This window comes from Equus quagga, chromosome 11 (genome assembly GCF_021613505.1).
Source record: "Equus quagga isolate Etosha38 chromosome 11, UCLA_HA_Equagga_1.0, whole genome shotgun sequence".
Lineage (NCBI taxonomy): Eukaryota > Metazoa > Chordata > Mammalia > Perissodactyla > Equidae > Equus > Equus quagga.
Window position 1 is genome coordinate 14,912,799 of NC_060277.1, and position 17,239 is coordinate 14,930,037.

The 17,239-nt window shown below is 36.7% G+C and overlaps 1 protein-coding gene across 3 annotated transcripts in view; it reads left to right on the top strand.

Moving 5' to 3' along the window:
• The window catches only part of TBC1D32 (TBC1 domain family member 32), a 188,844-nt gene that overhangs the window by 93,107 nt on the left and 78,498 nt on the right, over positions 1–17,239 (top strand). For all 3 annotated transcript variants that reach the window (XM_046677841.1, XM_046677842.1, XM_046677843.1), the window contains one exon: positions 2,625–2,713. In XM_046677841.1, coding sequence (XP_046533797.1) covers positions 2,625–2,713 — 89 coding nt within the window. The remainder of the gene's footprint in view (positions 1–2,624; positions 2,714–17,239) is intronic.

The following is a 17,239-nucleotide window of genomic DNA, read 5'->3' on the forward strand; positions in this document are numbered from 1 at the left end:
TGATCCTGCACTGCCCAGCCTCCAGAACAGTGAGAAATAAAATTTCTGTTGTTTACAAACAACCCAGTGTATGGTATTCTGTTATAGCAGCCAGAATGGACTAAGGCACTCCTTACTCTGAAAAACCCCAAGGAAGGACCTTAACAGGCTGAGTTTATTTATGGATGTTCATGGGCTAACCGGTCACAAGTCCCACTCCCTAGTAGTGCAGGTGCAGGAATATTGACATGTGGACCTATCCTTCACCTTTCACTTGACCCTTTCTTGGGTAAATGGAGTCAGATAGCACAACATGGCCATTGGGACAATTGTAAACAGAGTAGGCACTCAAACATCTATGTATTTATGGTGTATAGATGTTCCTCTGTTTTCCCAGTCTTGGTCTCATTCTGGCCTGCTGGATTATTGAGCATATCTCAACCTGGACAACATCCTTTAAAAAGACATAGAGTTTCAGCCTACTTTTTGCAGGTCCCAAGCCTTACTTGCACTAGCTTGTTGTTGGGAAGATGCTGCTGTATTTAGGAAACTGATTGGCTTATTGACCACACATTGAAGTGCTTAGAAACTGAAATTCTCTATTAAGACAGGCTTCCCAAGAGTTTCGTTTTCTTTCCTAAGTGGCGATCCATCAATGTAATCTTCTTTGAAGAAGAAATTATTTACCGTATGTTCTCTAAAATTGCATTATCGTTGATAGATTGCTGCAATCTACTCTTCCATTAGCTTGCTGGCGATACATTCTCTGTCTCTTTTATTCTTACAGTATCTAGTATTTAGGTTCAGAGCTAGAACTTTAGAGTCATGAGGTGTCACCAGCTAGCAGAAAGTCTGAGCTTAGCATTATATTCAAATAGCTGTGCAAATTCGGTCACCTATACTAGTATCCTACTGATGAAGAGAAATCTATAGTAATTCTTTCAGAAACTACTATGCGTGCAACTAACTGGCAGTCTCTCTCTTCTCAGGTAAGAGAAAGCTAGTGATACATAATCAATTCTAGATTAATCTGTGAAGAATAACTATGGTAAAAATAGTAATAATAATAGATCATTTCTTAAAAGGTACTATATTAAGCAGCAAAAATATCTACATATTTGAATAACTATAAGCAAACAAGCTTATCCATATGTCTGTTGCAAAGACTACTTAATAGTATCCAGGTGCCTGGGCAGAGCTCTGTGGCTCTGTCACTGTAGCTAAATCAGGACTGTCAGAATGGAGAAATTAGAAAAGAGAGGGAGAGAGTAGTGGGACAATTATTGAGAATATGAATATGAAGCTGGGAGTATGAGTGAGTTGCTTAGCTCATGCTCTATCATAATGTTTGAAACAAGGAGTGCCCAGCTAAGAACCCGGCAACGATGACAGATTATTGTAGGATAGCAGTCTTGTGCTAGTAGTATTTACACATTTTTACAAGATATCTGTGGAATAGTAAATGCGTTCCTAAGTGTTTGGTTTACACTTTTACTAGGCAAGTTTATACAAAATCCAGTTTTTACTATGTTTTGATAAGTATTTTTCAAATATGATTTTGAGGGACCCATTATTTCCTCCTCCTTTCTCATTCCCCTGCCTTGTACTTATTTGACGATATGACGTTTGTGCTATCATCCATATAGACCTCAGTAAATATTACGTGACTTTACTCCCTAGCAAAACCTTCCTTCTTTTGTGCTATTGGTCACAGAAATATCTTGAATTTAAACTCACTGGAGGGTAGCAAGTCTCTTGGTCAGGAAAATGAGCGATGACAGAGACAAGTCTATTTATTTGTGGATGAATAAGTTTCTTAGGCCTGAGTCCAAAGATGTACGCAAAAGCAGGCATTAGAGAAAGAAAGATTTTTAGAGAGTGCTCAAAACTGTGTGGTAGGCTTAAATTGTCAGTGCTTGGGACTACTGGTGGCACCTGAGTCATCAGGTTTTCTCTGCACTTGCGTCATGATTTTTAAGTCTGGCTATACATTGCAACAACTTGGGGAGCTTTTGAAAGGATATTAATGCCAAAATCATCCCCCCAGGTGTAGAGACTGTATTGGTCTGGGGTAGAGCCTGGATATATATCTATTTATCTCCATATATATGTTTGTTAAATTTCCCTTGGTGGTTCCAGTGTTCAACTAGGGTTGGAAACCACTGATTTACATGAGCAGAGAATATCTATTAACAAAATCTCAAGTAGTGACTAGGTAAAACTGTTCAAATGCACTGTTCATGCTTCACATTCAGAGGTTTCATCTTTGTTTTTCAAAGGAGTTTACGTTTTTTAGCAGTTTAATCAGTATTTAACTGGGTGCGTAAGCTGCTCACACAGTACCAGAGTGGAGTATGAATTAGTGATTTTCCACTTTGGCTAAACATTAGATGATTCATTTCAGGAACTTTTACAAATCTTAATGCCCCGGCCATATCCAGACCAGTGAATTCAAAATCTCCAGGAGTGAGACTCAGGCATTTGTAATTTTCTTTTCTTTTCTTTTCTTTTTTTTTTAACTCTCTAGGTGATTCAAATGTAAAGCCAAGTTTGAGAATCACAAATCAAAATAAATATTTGTTGATTTGGTTTTCTTTAAATGATTTCACTCAAGTGTAGTCTCACTTTAAGTCTTTCTTTTTCAGGATATTATTGATAGACTTATAATTCTGAATTCTGAAGCTAAGATTCGTTCTTTATTCGACTATGAACAATCACACATGTTTGGACTGAGGTAAGGTGCTAAATTTTGCTTGAGATGTATTTTCTGCGTTGCAAAAACAGTTAAGCATATGTTCTGTATACTTTCAGAAAGTATTTAAAGTAAGCTAATTTTTGAAGCATGTTTAAAGGTAATTTGTTCTTCCTGTAACATTATGGACAAAATAAAATAAATGCTAGCCATTAGATTTTTACATTATGGCCCTTGTCTGCATTTAGGTCCTGTCTTATTACAGTGTCTTCCACTTTTGCCTGATTTACTGGAGACATTTTACAGACTATTCATTTCACTCAGGAGTCAAGTGGGGCTTCCCTGGGTTGGTCTTTGCTTGGTCTCCTGTGTAGTATAGTCTTGGAAGAGGCCTAGAAATGGATGAATTATCTTGAGGCCCAAATTTTGCTCCTTGATGTTACTCATTGCTCTTTAACTTCAGTTTTCCCAGGCTTTAAATCTTTCCAGTTGAGTTTATTTTCCTTAACATTTTATTCAGCATGTCAAATGCAGGGCCATAAGTAGAGGTGTTTGGGCTACAGAGACTCATAGAATTCTTAAACTTTTAGTCCTATTTAGACATATAACTTGCCTCCCTGTCTATAAATTACTGCTTTTAAATGCAGCTGAATTAAAGAAAATTCCCATTTTCTTAGATTTGTGACTTTTTCCCCCCTTTCTACTAGCAAAGTAACTTTTTTAGGCTTGAGGGGAGGGGGATCAGAGATAATGCTCTACCTAAGAAATAAAGCAATTACTTCTCTAAAATTTGAATTCTCTGATGGGAGTAGATATTGTAGATCTTACACTCAAACTCTTTTCTTTCTTTTACCATTCATTAGTAGCTGAGCTTCATTTTTAGACTTTCTAGTTCAAAGAAGGTAGAAAAAAGCTGCAGCTGTTGTAACTCTTTGAATGGTGTGCCCTTTATCTCAAAATATATTTTCACATTAAATTTTAATTTTCCATGTATAGCATCAGATATGTCAAACAGTGTTGAGGAATACTAGGAAAAATCCATACAGTGGAACCTCCTTTTGCATAGCAAGTATATTTCTGAGTTTTGTAGTTATAGAATATAGATTTTGGCCTCTTATTATCGATACATTGAGTGAATTTCTTTTTTTCTGTATGTTTTCTTTTTTTTATAGAATAGTATTTTTCTCTCACGGTCTTCTGGTAAAAAATTTAACAGTAATATTTTAAGTCATGTAAAAAGCAATCCAAGAAGTAAAGTCCTCCTGGGAATAAAATGTTAATTTGCGTATTGTGTGCTTTCTCATAATATCCAATGGAGTCATTCTGTCCTACACTAGAAAATTTGCCATCCCATTGTTTGTACATACAGTAGAGTTGTGCAATGTAGTGTTCAGCAACATGGACTCGAGTCAGACTGCCTGCTGTTTACTAGTTGTATGAGGTTGCATCTCAGTTACCCATCTATAAAATGGAGGATGGTTATATTATTTTCCTCAGAGTTATTGTGAGAATTACATAGGAAAACTTAAAGGGGCATGCAGCAGTGCCCGGCACGTCGCGAGCCCTGTAAACATTTAGTAATAGATCTAGTGGTAGTAGGACTTCAGGAGTTTCTTTATACCTACTTGCTCTATACTTCTTTTTGTGTTTTACTCGGAAATGTTTTGTTTTTGTTTTTTCAGCATCCCAGTAGTTTTTCACATGCCGCCCAGTAATTTGCTATGTTTACAGTATCAGCATTCAGACAAAGAAAATGACAAAACCACTTTCTTAGGGAAAGTTTATCTTTTATTTTATGTGTCTTTTAACAAGTTTTTCTTTGGCGGGAAATTCATTTCGTTGTATTTTGAAGTTCATTTTCATGAGAATATTTAATTTAGTTGTAGTTGTAAGTCACACATTTGAAGTTAGATAAGTTACGTCCGTTTTTCTACTAATTTCAATGTAGCATTGGTCATTGAGGTGCGGTGGTGATCATTTAGATCATAGCTTTGTATTGTATAAATCTTCTCCTTCTGTGTGTTTTGAATGCTTACCCGTATCTCTTTCTTTCACTGCCACAGTGTGTTGGTTTGTTTCTAATTGTACCGTCATCGTGCCGTTCTCTTCAGTAGATCATCTCATTAATGTGTTTCACTTCTACATATAGCTTTGCTTGTTCCATTCACTTTATTTTTTCTGTGCTTCAAAAACCTAAGAGGAGCACATGGGTTAAGTTTGATCCAACTTCTTTAAAAGATGAGGCTAATATAGGGCTTAAAGAAATGTGGATTTTTCACTTTTGACAGCATCACATTCTATTTAAATTTCTGAATTTTTATTTTCCGAGGTCTACTTATGAATCTTATATTTTAAGTGATTAACATACAAGAAGGTTGCTCCTTTGAATAGCTCTCCTATCCTCTTTGTTTCCACTTCCAACATATGCTTTTCTACTATTGGTATCAGCGTGCAGACATGCCTTCACATGTCCCATCTTAACAATGAAACAAACAAAACACACTCCAAAAGAAACTCCCCTTGACCTTACATCTCTCTACAGCCAGCATCCTGTTTCTCTGCTTCTCACCATAGCAAAACACAGGCTGTCCCCACTTTCTCACCTCTGCTTACTTCTCAGCCCACTTAGATTTGACATTGACTCTGTAACTCTGTCAGAAGTGCACATCCTACCCTTCTCAAGGTCACTTGTATTGTCTGTGCTGATGAATCTAGTGGATTCTTTTTAACTCTCGTCTTACTGTGACTATAAATAGCGATTGATATAGTGGACCATTTCTTTCTGTGTGAAAGTTCTCTTTGCTTCTCTGATACCACAGACTCCTATGGCTGCTGTGTCTCCTCCTTTGCATTCTCCAAGCAACCTCTGAATGTTGGAATACTCAGGACCTGGTACTGGGCCCACTTTTTTCTATACATTCTGCCCCTGGTTCATCCACTTACACCTTCACCTTTATCTGTATGCCAACGGATACCCCAATTTATGTCCCAGCCCAAATCCTTATTCTGAGCTCCCAGACCCATATATACAACTCCGTCTGGACATCTCAATTCATACATTTCTCAGACATCACAAAATTAACATGTCTAAAACTAAACTCTTGGATCTACTCCCATAAAAACAAAATAAGTCTTTTGTTTCCATCTCATTAAGTGGCCCAACCATCTATTCAGTTGCTCAATCCTGAGAATGACCTTAACTTTTCTTCTTTGCTTTTCAAACAGTTTATCTTTATTGTAAAGAAATTAACCAACTCAGGAAACTAAATTTAATAAATTAAGTGAAATTCCTCCTAATTCTGAAAGTAACATTGTTAACATTGAGGAAAATCATTCTAGACATCTTCTATGCATATACAGACAGAAGAATAGATAGAAATACATTCTTTTATAAAAATGGAATCATAATATAGTTTCCATTTTAAATTCAAACTGAATTTTATGGAAAAGAGAAAGGAACCCTAGTGACACAGAAGGAATTGTTGAATTTCAAATAACTTTTTTCACTCCAGGGGTTATTATTTCCCCAGAGATTCCTCTGAGGTTAAGAAAGAAGATTATGTAAAACATTTGAAGTGGTGTGAGCATTCCATTTCACTTTTAGACAGTACTGGTTGACTCTGCTGTGAAAGATGAGGACAGTAATCCTCTCATTGGCCATCCGCCTTCCTTCTATCCACCTGTGTTAGAAGGGTGTTCTCCTGCCATTCTCTAACCTGCCTTCATGAGTCAGAGACCCTGTTTTCCTCTCTACCCAGGAGGGAGATTAAGCTAATCTTGGTTTCTTCATGTAGTGACATAAGACATGCAATACTTTTTATATATGACTGCAGAATCAGATTTATAATTTTTTAGCTTACTCTTCTCTATTTACTCAGCCAGTATTTATTGAGCACTTATGCTCTGTGCTAGATGTGGTTGATCTAATGATGAGTAAATAAGATGTCTGCTCATTCTCTTTAACCTCACTGCCTAGTGCGGGATTGGATATTAAGATAGTGAAGAAGCACATCCTTATAAAGCTTCCCACCTTCCCTTTTTAAATAACTGGCAATTGTAGACTCCTTTATGTGGCTTTCAAGGAGCTCCATAATATTTCTCCCCCCTCCTCAGCCCGAGCTAATGCTCTGGGTAAGTTAGTCTTCTTATCTCCCTCAAGCATAGTGTTTATTATTGCCTCTCTACCTGTTTTTTATGTCTTGAATATTGCCTTCACTTTTGTCTTCTTATACAAATTTGGCTCATCCTTCAAGGCAAAGCTTGCTTTATGAAATACTTCCTCCATGACTTATTATAGCATGCTCCGATCTTGTCTTTTTCCTGCGTGTCCTTTGCCTTTATGGGCATTCCCACAGATTTAATATTTAATATTTCTCCCCCAACTAAAACTTAAACTGCCTGAGGGAGTATTGTATTGTTTTGTTCTTTTTCTTTACTTTCATGCCCACCACATTGCCAAGTACTTTTTAGTTATTTGGTTAAGGTTTATTTGTTAAATTTATTAATTGATTAAAACAGTTGCCTGGAAACTTTTTTAAGAAAGCTGTATATTTATTGAATATTTTGAGTTCACGTTATTTTCCTGAAGATACTATCTTTTAAGGACACAGTTAAGGCACAATGGGTTCTTACCCTCTATAATTTTTTTTATTAAGGTATAATCAACATATAATCTTATATTAGTTTCAGGTGTACAATGTAATGATTCAATATTTATATATATTGTGAAATGGTCACCACAATAAGTCATTTTAGCATCTGTCACCACACATAGTTACAGAATTTTTTTCTTGTGATGAAGACTTTTAAGATTTACTCTCTTAGCAACTTGGAGATATGCAATACGGTATTATTAACTGTAGTTGCCATGCTGTACTTCACATCTGCAGGGCATATTTTATAACTAGAAGTTTGTACCTTTTGACTCCCTGCACCCATTTCGCCCACTCTTCACCCACTGCCCTTCCCCCCACCTTGGGCAACCACTAATCTGTTCTCTTTATCTATGAGCTTGTGTGTGTTTTTTTTTAAATCTATGTATAAGTGGGATCATATGGTACTTGTGTTTCTCAGACTTATTTCACCTAGCATAATGCCCTCAAGGTCCATCCATGTTGCTGCAAATGGCAAGATTTCATTTTTTATCACTGAATAATATTCCATTGTATATGTACCACATTTTCTTTATCTGTTCATCCATTGATGGAGATTTAGGTTGTTTCCGTTTCTTGGCTGTTGTAAATAGTTTTGCATTGAACATGAGGGTGTGTATATCTTTTCAAATTAGTGTTTTGGTTTTCTTCAGATAAATACCAAGAAGTGGAATTGCTGGATCATGTGGTAGTTCTATTTTTAATTATTCTTTTTTTCCTTTTTTTTTTTTTGGTACGATTTGCCCTGAGCTGACATCTATTGCCAGTCCTTCTTCTTTTTTGCTTGAGGAAGGTTAACCCTGAGTTAAATCTGTGCCAGTCTTCCTCTATTTTATATATGGGATGCCTCTGTAGCATGGCTGATGAGTAGAGTAGGTCCACACCTGGGATCTGAACCTGTGAACCCGCGAACCCAGGCTGCTGAAGGTGAGCAGATGGAACTTTAACCACTCGGCCATGGAGCCGGCTCCATATTTTTACCTTTTTGAGGAACCTCCATACTATTTTCCATAATGGCTGCACCAATTTAGACTCCTACCAACTAGTACATGAGGGTTCCATTTCTCCACATCCTCGCCAGCACTTATTTCTTGTCTTTTTGATAATAGTCGGTCTAACAGCTCTGGAGTGATATCTCATCATGGTTTTGATTTGCATTTCCCTGATGATTAGAGATGTTGAGCATCTTTTCATGTGCCTGTTGGCCATCTGTATGTCTTCTTTAGAAAAATGTCTATTTAGATCCTCTTCCCCTTTTTTAATTGAGTTGTTTGTGTTTTTGCTATTGAATTGTATGAGTTCTTTATATGCATTGGCTATTGACCACTTATCAGATATATGATTTGCAAATATTTTCTCCCGTGCTGTAGGTTGTCTTTTCATTTTGTTGATCTCCTTTGTTGTGCAGAAGCTTTTTAGTTTGATGTAGTTCTGCCTGTTTGTTTTTGCTTTTATTGCCTTTGTTTTTGGTATCAGATTCCTAGAACTTTTGATCCTGCCCAAGGCTTAGCAGTTTAAGATTTTCTTAACCATCTTTAAATTATAGGAATGTTGTGCTCTTCCCTAGAATATGTTACTTCAATATAAAAACTATTATTGCCTGAAGAATTATGTCATCATTTGATATTGTTTTCTTTATATCAAACTACAAATTAAGTTTTAGTTACAGACTGTAGAATTGCTTAATTTTAACAATTTAAATCTTTTGTACTAATTCTTAATTCAATGTACATAGTAAAATTTGATATGGTTAAATAAATGCTAGTATATTTCTGCTAAAACCTATTCCTTCTTCATTTGAAACTCTAGTGTAGCCTATTTATTGTTAATCTTCTTCAAAACAAAACTCAGGAGTCTGTGCTTTGGAGAACAGCCTTTGAAATGATCACTTGCTGTTTCAGTTATTGTTTTACATTTATCCACCACCAGTAAATTTTATACACAGTAGAGTGAACAGTTTTATGCGTAACACTCTTCTTTATAAGTCTGACCTCTAAGATGATTTTAAGAGGAAAAGTAAAAAATACATTTTTGTTTTTCAATTTAGAAACAGTCTGGTTATGTTAACAAACGTAGACAGGTGTTAATGTTCCATCACAAGAAATCCCCAGATTTTTCTCAGTGACCCAGATGCTAACTAGACTTAAATCTGGTTAACATTAGTAATAAATAATTTAAAAATTTTCTTGAAATATTTTTCTTATATCAGAAATAGAATATATTCTGTCTACAAAACCATCTACACTTTTGAATTTGTATACATGCATGCACATACATACATACATATGCATGTATGCAATATTTAATTTTATCTTTTTTTTTTTTGAGGAAGATTAGCCCTGAGCTAACATCTGCTGCCTATCCTCCTCTTTTTTGCTGAGGAAGACTGGCCCTGAGCTCACATCCGTGCCCATCTTCCTCTGCTTTATATGTGGGACACCTGCCACAGCATAGCTTGTCAAGCGGTGCCATGTCTGCACCTGGGATACGAACCGGCGAACGCTGTGCCACCGAAGTGGAACGTGCGAACTTAACCACTGTGCACTGGGCTGGCCCTAATTTTATCTTTTAAGTTAATTTGAAGAAAATAATCAAATGATCTATTACTCGTTGAAGACATAAGTAACTGATTCAAAATTCTCATTTAATCAAAGAATTCCTGTTTATATATAATAATTAGAAAATAATGAAAATAAAAGAAAACAATACTCATTACTCTACGTCTTAAAGATAGCTACCATTAGCCTCTTCATACCCATATTTTTCAGCCTTTAGCAGAATATATTTTTTTGAAAAATAGTTTTATTGTTTTAAAACTGCCTTTTTTACTTATTTTAAATTATCCCTTCATACCGATAAATATTCATCTATACCATAATTTTAAAGGACTGAATGATATTCCAGTACATGGATGAATCCCAATTTTCTGTCTTTAGACATATAGGTTATTACAAAAAATTTTAATACATCTTTATACATGTTTCTGTGCCCATAATTATTTTTTTACAACAAATCCTTAGAAATGGAGTTTCTAAGTTAAAGAGCAGGCACATTTTAAAACCGTACCTATTTGTATCGGCCCTGTTTTTAAGACTCATTTTACTTGACCTCTCTGTGCCATTTTACATTCTGCCCACTATGGACACTTTTTCCTTTCATTCAATTGTTCATTCATCAGAAAATATTTGTTGCATCCCTACGAATTGCTACACTGCTAGATATGGTCTTTTGGGGGCATTTTGTGACTTTTCTCTCTTTTTATTTCTGGTTCCTTTTTGTCAATCATTTTTGCTGATTCTTCTCCCTCTACTACCTGCCTTTTCAGTTGAATTCTCTTCTAGAGTATGTGTTCAGTCCTTTTTCTATTTTTTTTCTATATTGGCTGCAATTATCGCTTATTTACTGACTAACTCTATATCTGTGTATCTATCGCTAAGCTTTCCCTTGATCACATATCCAAATTTTATTGGACAGTTGGATCTGCATACCATACAAATTCAGCACACTCAGTATGTCTAAAACCTATGCTCTGTGTGTACTTAGGGAAGTCCAGACTAACCTCTAGCTTCAGGAGATCCCGGAGCGCTTTCTAAAACCAAGATAGGAATTTGGTACCTAGACAAAGGAGCAGGCTCTCCGCAGCCCCTCCTCACTCTGCTGCTCTTGTAGAGTTTTCTTGGCAAACTGACCCTGCTCGTCTTTCTCCTCTCTAGATATGGTTATATGTGTACCAGAACCTTTAAGCTCCAGATTCGGAGGTGCAGTTAGTGTGTGTGCGATTCATGTCCCGTTCTGGGTTTTGATCAGGAGGCAGGGAACTGGGCATTGCATTTCTGCCAGCTAGTTTGTCTGTGCTAATCAGAAGGAAATCTTTTATGTTGGGTTTTTGTATTATTTGATTAAGTAAGATATACACACACCCAATGTATTTGATTACAGAGTCTGTAAAAGTATAACTTATGGGGTTTATGGTAATGCATACATGGAAGTATTTAGAATGTTAGTACCAATGTATTGATTCCGTGTATTCAAGGAAGAAATACTAGGAAAAAGTGGCAGGGTAAAGAGAAGGGGCTTGTGACTGCAAGCAGGAGGTAAACAAAGAACATGCTTGGAATTCCTTCAAGTGGAGATGAATGCCGAGACTAGAATGCACAGAACCATTCTGGGTGCCCTGGATAGGTGCCCTGCTCATGTGGCCAATATGATGATAATGTTTAAAAAGTGACGTAACGAGTATGTAGTAATTAATAACAGGATTATCGTTCTTCTAGTGGTGAGATTTGATTTGGGTTATTAGCAAATCCTGGGGGATCTACCATATTCAAGATACATCCCCAAACAAGTGAGAGGATTAGTCCCAAATTTCAGAGATTGTTTTATTCCTTCAAGTAGTTCAAATAAACATTCACGTTAAGGAGACACTGATTTTTATTTCCAGAAATGAATTGAAATTCAGAGATGTTTGGTTGGATTTTTAAGATAAATTTCTATATACCATCCATTAAAGACATGAATTCTTTTAAACTTCTGAATGGATATTAACTTGGCATTACCTTGCCTCAAGTGGCATATCTCTGATTTGAAATTCTAAAGTTCAGAAAAAATTTTTAAAAGCTAAAATGTTTTTCCAGACTTATTTGCTGTCTGTCCGTGATCTTACCTGAAGTGATGTGAGACTCTTTATGGTCTTTATTTAGCCTGCCTAATTTGAATATCAGTATCTTTTGCTGGAGAAATATTAATGTGCTTGATTATGAGGCGTTGCTCCAGACTCCGTGTGCACTGTAGTTTCTTACTAAATGCATAAAAATTCTGAATTCTTAGTCTTAAGGTTTGCAGGTAAGGAATGATAGACCTTGACATCGTGACTTTGTGATTCTTAAATAACTTAGGAGTAAAGGCAAGTGGCACCAGGGGAAAGAGAAATCCTATCCTGTGTGGTATTTGAAAATCCAGCTTTGCAATGATGTAAAATACCCATTTCCACACTAGACCGGGAGGCTCCCTTTGCGTCTGAGGCCAAACGGTGTCTGTATATTTCTTGTCGATAGTTGGGCCTGAGGCTCAGCTGCAGAACTCTTAGCGTCCAGGCTCACACAGGGCATAGTGGGCTCTCCTCAAGTCGGCGCTGATGGGGAAGCTCACAGAGGACTCACAGCGTGTATCCTGACCACGTTGGTGAAAACAGTCTAGCCATGGACTGTTCCTTTGATTATAACCAGGTTATGTTAGTTATGCTTATTAGTGCATACTCACAGATGCATTAATGTCTCCTGGAGAGCATCAACACTTTATGCCACTGTGTGTAGTGTTATAGTGATAAATTGGATGTCTAAATTATTTGGGGTTATAGAATGAAACATGTTAAGAGCATTTTTTTCTGATGCATAAGAAGCCCTCAATTAGCATTTTTATATTTTATGATATATATAAAACATACAACTATATCATAAAATTTAAGGTCAATAAATTTGACCTGAATTTATAGGGTCAATATAAACTTAATATTAATGTTATTTTCTTACTATGTATATAACAATACATTGTTATTTATTAAGAGTGGTAACCAATTACAGTCTTAATGTTTAGCAAGAAATTCTGCAAGTCTTAGGAGTCTGGTGACCCTGGTTAACATTTCTTTGCCCTGACATTCTGACTGAGTATATTTTAATTTGTCCACCTCCCACTCCCCCTCCCCCACAGCCCCCACTCCCTGCCCAGAACCCTTCCATTTTTGTAGGTAATAATGTCAGTTTCCTATGGTTAAACCTAAATCATTTAGCCAGGAAGAATTTTATTTCAGGTTTCTCACATAAACAAGATAAACTCTTTTGGGATATCAAATTGCCATTTAAATGTTTTATAACTTCTTTGCCCAAAATATTTTTATGACAAAAATTAAATCATATTGATTCAGTTTCATTACATTAGAGAAAAAATTTAATAAGGTAAAAAGAACTCTTTTCTTTTTTTTTGGTGGGGAAGATTGGCCCTGAGCTAACATCTGTTGCCAATCTTCCCCTTTTTGCTTGAGGAAGATTGTTGCTGAGCTAACATCTGTATCAGTCTTCCTTTATTTCATATGAGATGCCACCACAGCATGGCTTGACAAGCAGTGCTAGGTCCACGCTTGGCATCCAAACTGGAGAACCCCCATTCACCAAAGCAGAACGTGCGAGCTTAACCACTACTCCACCAGCCTGGCCCCAAAAGAACTCTTTCTAAAAAGACAATTTAAAGCTTAGAAAACAAATAATACTTGTTCATGTTTTATCTATTTGAGCAAAAGCAAAGGACTGAGTGAAAGTCCAGATTCTGTGGCTTAAATTTACTTTCCACTTCAGCACAGCGGCTGTATTTATCTTTTTTGGCAGAACAGCTAGAGAAGATATTAGTTTGTGGTCTGTGTGATGTCTACCAAACACTATTTTTTATTTATTTTTATCAAAGTAGTAAGTATACCTAGTTAAAAAACCAAATAGAATGGGAAGGCTTTTAAGGAGGAAGAGTGCTCCTCTGCCCATCCTTCCCCACTCCCAGGTCTCGCTCCTTAGAGGCGGCCGCTTTCAACTCCTTGAATGGTTTCTTGGTATTCATCCCCACATTTTTAAATAGCATGCGTATTCTACAATTGTGTCTTGATTTTTAAACTTTAAATTTCATCCTTCATCTTTAGAGATTTAGAAGCTTAGGATTTAGATTTCCTCTGCCCACCCTCTCTCTCTGCTGTATAGTTTTATCACAATCTTGATTAAATCACCACTGAAAGTTTACACTATTATATCTATATAAATATTACTCATTTATGGGCCAATTTGTGTACTATGACTATATTTCCTTTTTCCTACTTTATTTTTCCTGAAGTTAATAATTGCATGGTTTTTTCCATTTGCTTCATTTCCTATATATCTACTAATGTATGCCTGGACTATTGTAAAAAATACCCTGCTCCCTCTGCTGCTGCGTAACACTCATATAGTGCTCATTATGTCCCAGGTACTTGTGTTAGTTTCACATTTAAGTCACTTAATTTCAGAATAACCCCATGAAATAGGTACTCTTCTTATCTCCATTTTCACAATTGACTTACCTGAGCCGGAGAAGTTAAGCCCATTTGCTTAAGGTGACACTGCTAATAATTAATGAAGCTGGTGTTTGAACCCAGATAGCCTGGTTCCAGAGAATATAATTCCTGACCTATACATTATCCTGCTTTACAACATAAATGCCAAGGTAACTTACAGTCATTCTTTCCAGTTATGTTTTATGATCTCAAGGTTTTAACATCCTTGAGGGCAGGGACCATGTCCTATTCAAACTTGTGAAAACATAAATTCTCAGTAAGCTAAAAGACATCAGGTAATGTATTATCTTTTTTTCTTGTAGCAACTTTTTGTGTATCACAAGATTCTGGAAGTACTAGGAATTGGAGGGACCACTGAGAATGGGGATGGAAGTAGAGGGTTAGGTGGAAGTATGAGATGATAGGATTAGTTCAGGTTGTGAGGTTCAGGTATGCCCTCACACTCCCTCCACTCCTACCCACTCAGCCTGGGTGACCGTTCTTCCCTGCCTCGGTAGGACGTTGGAGTTCACCTTCTGGAAATCATTAATCAAAGACAAGTGTAGCTGAGAGAACGAGTACTGTACTGAAAAAGGTTAAATGTTACTCTCTGCCAATTCAAGAGATACATTATGATTCTATTTCCTTTCCTCTTCAAATTAATTGCTCTTAGCATTAATAAGGTATCACTTTTGCATTTGCTTAGCTTTTTCTATATACCTAGCAGTAATATGTCTCAGGATTGTTCCCATAAAAATATAATAACTAATAATAATAATAATGTCAAATACTTACAACAGTGCTTACTGCATGCCAGATATTATTCTAAGCACTTTAAATATTTTTAGTCATTTAAACCTCAGAGCATTAAAGCTCTGAGCAGTGATCGCAATAACATTCTTTACTAGCACGGTATAATTTCCCGCCCACTAACAGAAATGCTCTTGCTCTCTTCCCTAACAGGGAGCTCTAGAGTCTCTTCAGTGTTAGCATAAATCTCTAGGTGACTTTCAGTCTTTGTTGGTTCATTTGCAATCACTTATTCATATCCTTTAATCTGTAGAGTAAATTACAGATCAACACCCTACGTAAAATAGCAGTGGAAAGAGATGGAAGAAAAAGGAAATTGGTTAATATGTAAATGTTTGCTTAACAGCAGAGTTGAAAATATGGTTAGCTGGTGTAGTCATTGTCTCTACAAGTGGTTATGAGGCTTTAGTTGACATTTATGACTTATTTTCCCTACCACTCATTCTATTTTCCCTTGGTTCTCAACCAGCCTGAGCTGGTCAGGGTTCTTTATCTAGTGGGGCAACCCAAGCTTCATTCTGTGGTTCTTGAGCCCTTGTGGTATTGTCTGTATTGGGTTGCATTAGTCTTATTACTTTTGCTGCTGGACATGGCAGTGTCAGGAGGGGCTACAGAGTCATCCCCAGATACCAGACGTTACTTTCCTCTGTCTCCATTGCATAGCAACAGTTTTCTTTTTCTTGATGATTGTGGTCAATTCCTCCAGCCTACAGACTTACCTTATTTTACTTATTGGCCCAGGGGTTTGAGGAGCCTCAAAAGGTTAGGTGAAAATTTGTTTTCAGTTCTGGTAGAAATAGAAGAGTATTCTCTTTTGGAATAAGATCTCAAAACACCATTCCCCCCATGCCCCACCTCAAAGAATTGAGGGGTCAGAAAACCAAAGAAAGTTATTTCCGCTTCCATCCCTTAGTTCCTAGACCCATGTTATAAGAGAAATAGCACCATATATTGGTTGCTGGTTCAGAGTATCTTATAGGACAACCTCAGTATTGCAAGGTATTGTGTCCTACGTGATGTCATAGTGAGTTTTCAACAAGTCATTCTACCAATATCTAAGATTAGCTACTTCTGGAACATAAGGGTATATTATAAGACCAGTAAATATTGTGGATGTTTGCTCACTGCTTTACTTTTGTTGTTAAATTAGTTTTTTGGTCAGAGTAGTGTGTTATGGGTACTGTGACCTTCAATAAGGCATCAGTAAGAAGACAATTGGTGAGATAGTATTTGGTAGAGAAGCATAGTGGTCATGGAGGTCAAATTTCGTATCTGGAGTAAGAAAGCATTTAATGTAATTAGTCTGCTATCAGGTAGCTGGTTGGTCTCCCAGTTTATATGCTGTATCTTGAGTCCAGTGTTGGTCTCTACCTATGGCAATTTGGGCACTCAGTAGTAACTGTAACTGGATCATCTGTGATGAGGGAATTCATGTTGTTTAAATCATGGATGTTCCCTACCAGTTTAGCTACCAGTCTGGTATTGTGCATTATGTGTTTTCCAAAACATAAAGTTATATGTACACAGAACTCCACCATCAAGTGCAGGTAGCATTTGTAAGAAGCTTAAACTGTCCCTGAGGACACAGTGTATGCATGTGTGGCTCACACATTCACAACACACACCTGTGGCTAATGGGAAGCTTTGTCTAGGTGATCAGGAAAGAGGGCAAGATTAAATCTAGTTTATAGATGATACTGTGTGATGTGGTAGCACCTGCTAACGTTGGACTACTGTAGCTTTATAGCTTTTCAAAGAAGGAAAGTCTTGAAGTGTCATGTCTACTTATTTGCTTTGTTTGGAAGGAGATATGTTTCCAAATATTGATTTTTATAGACTTATGGAACATGGCGAATGGTTTGGCTGGATGATCAGGTGCTCAGAGTGAAAAAGATTGGAGGACTGGTTTAAGAAGATTGGTGGCAAAGGTATATATATGGTCCCCTGAGAATATACACAGTTTGAAAGAATATTTTTGGTTCATGTGAATGCTCTTGAGCGGAATCCCTCCTCCTCCAAAGGAGTTAAAATAATCCCTTT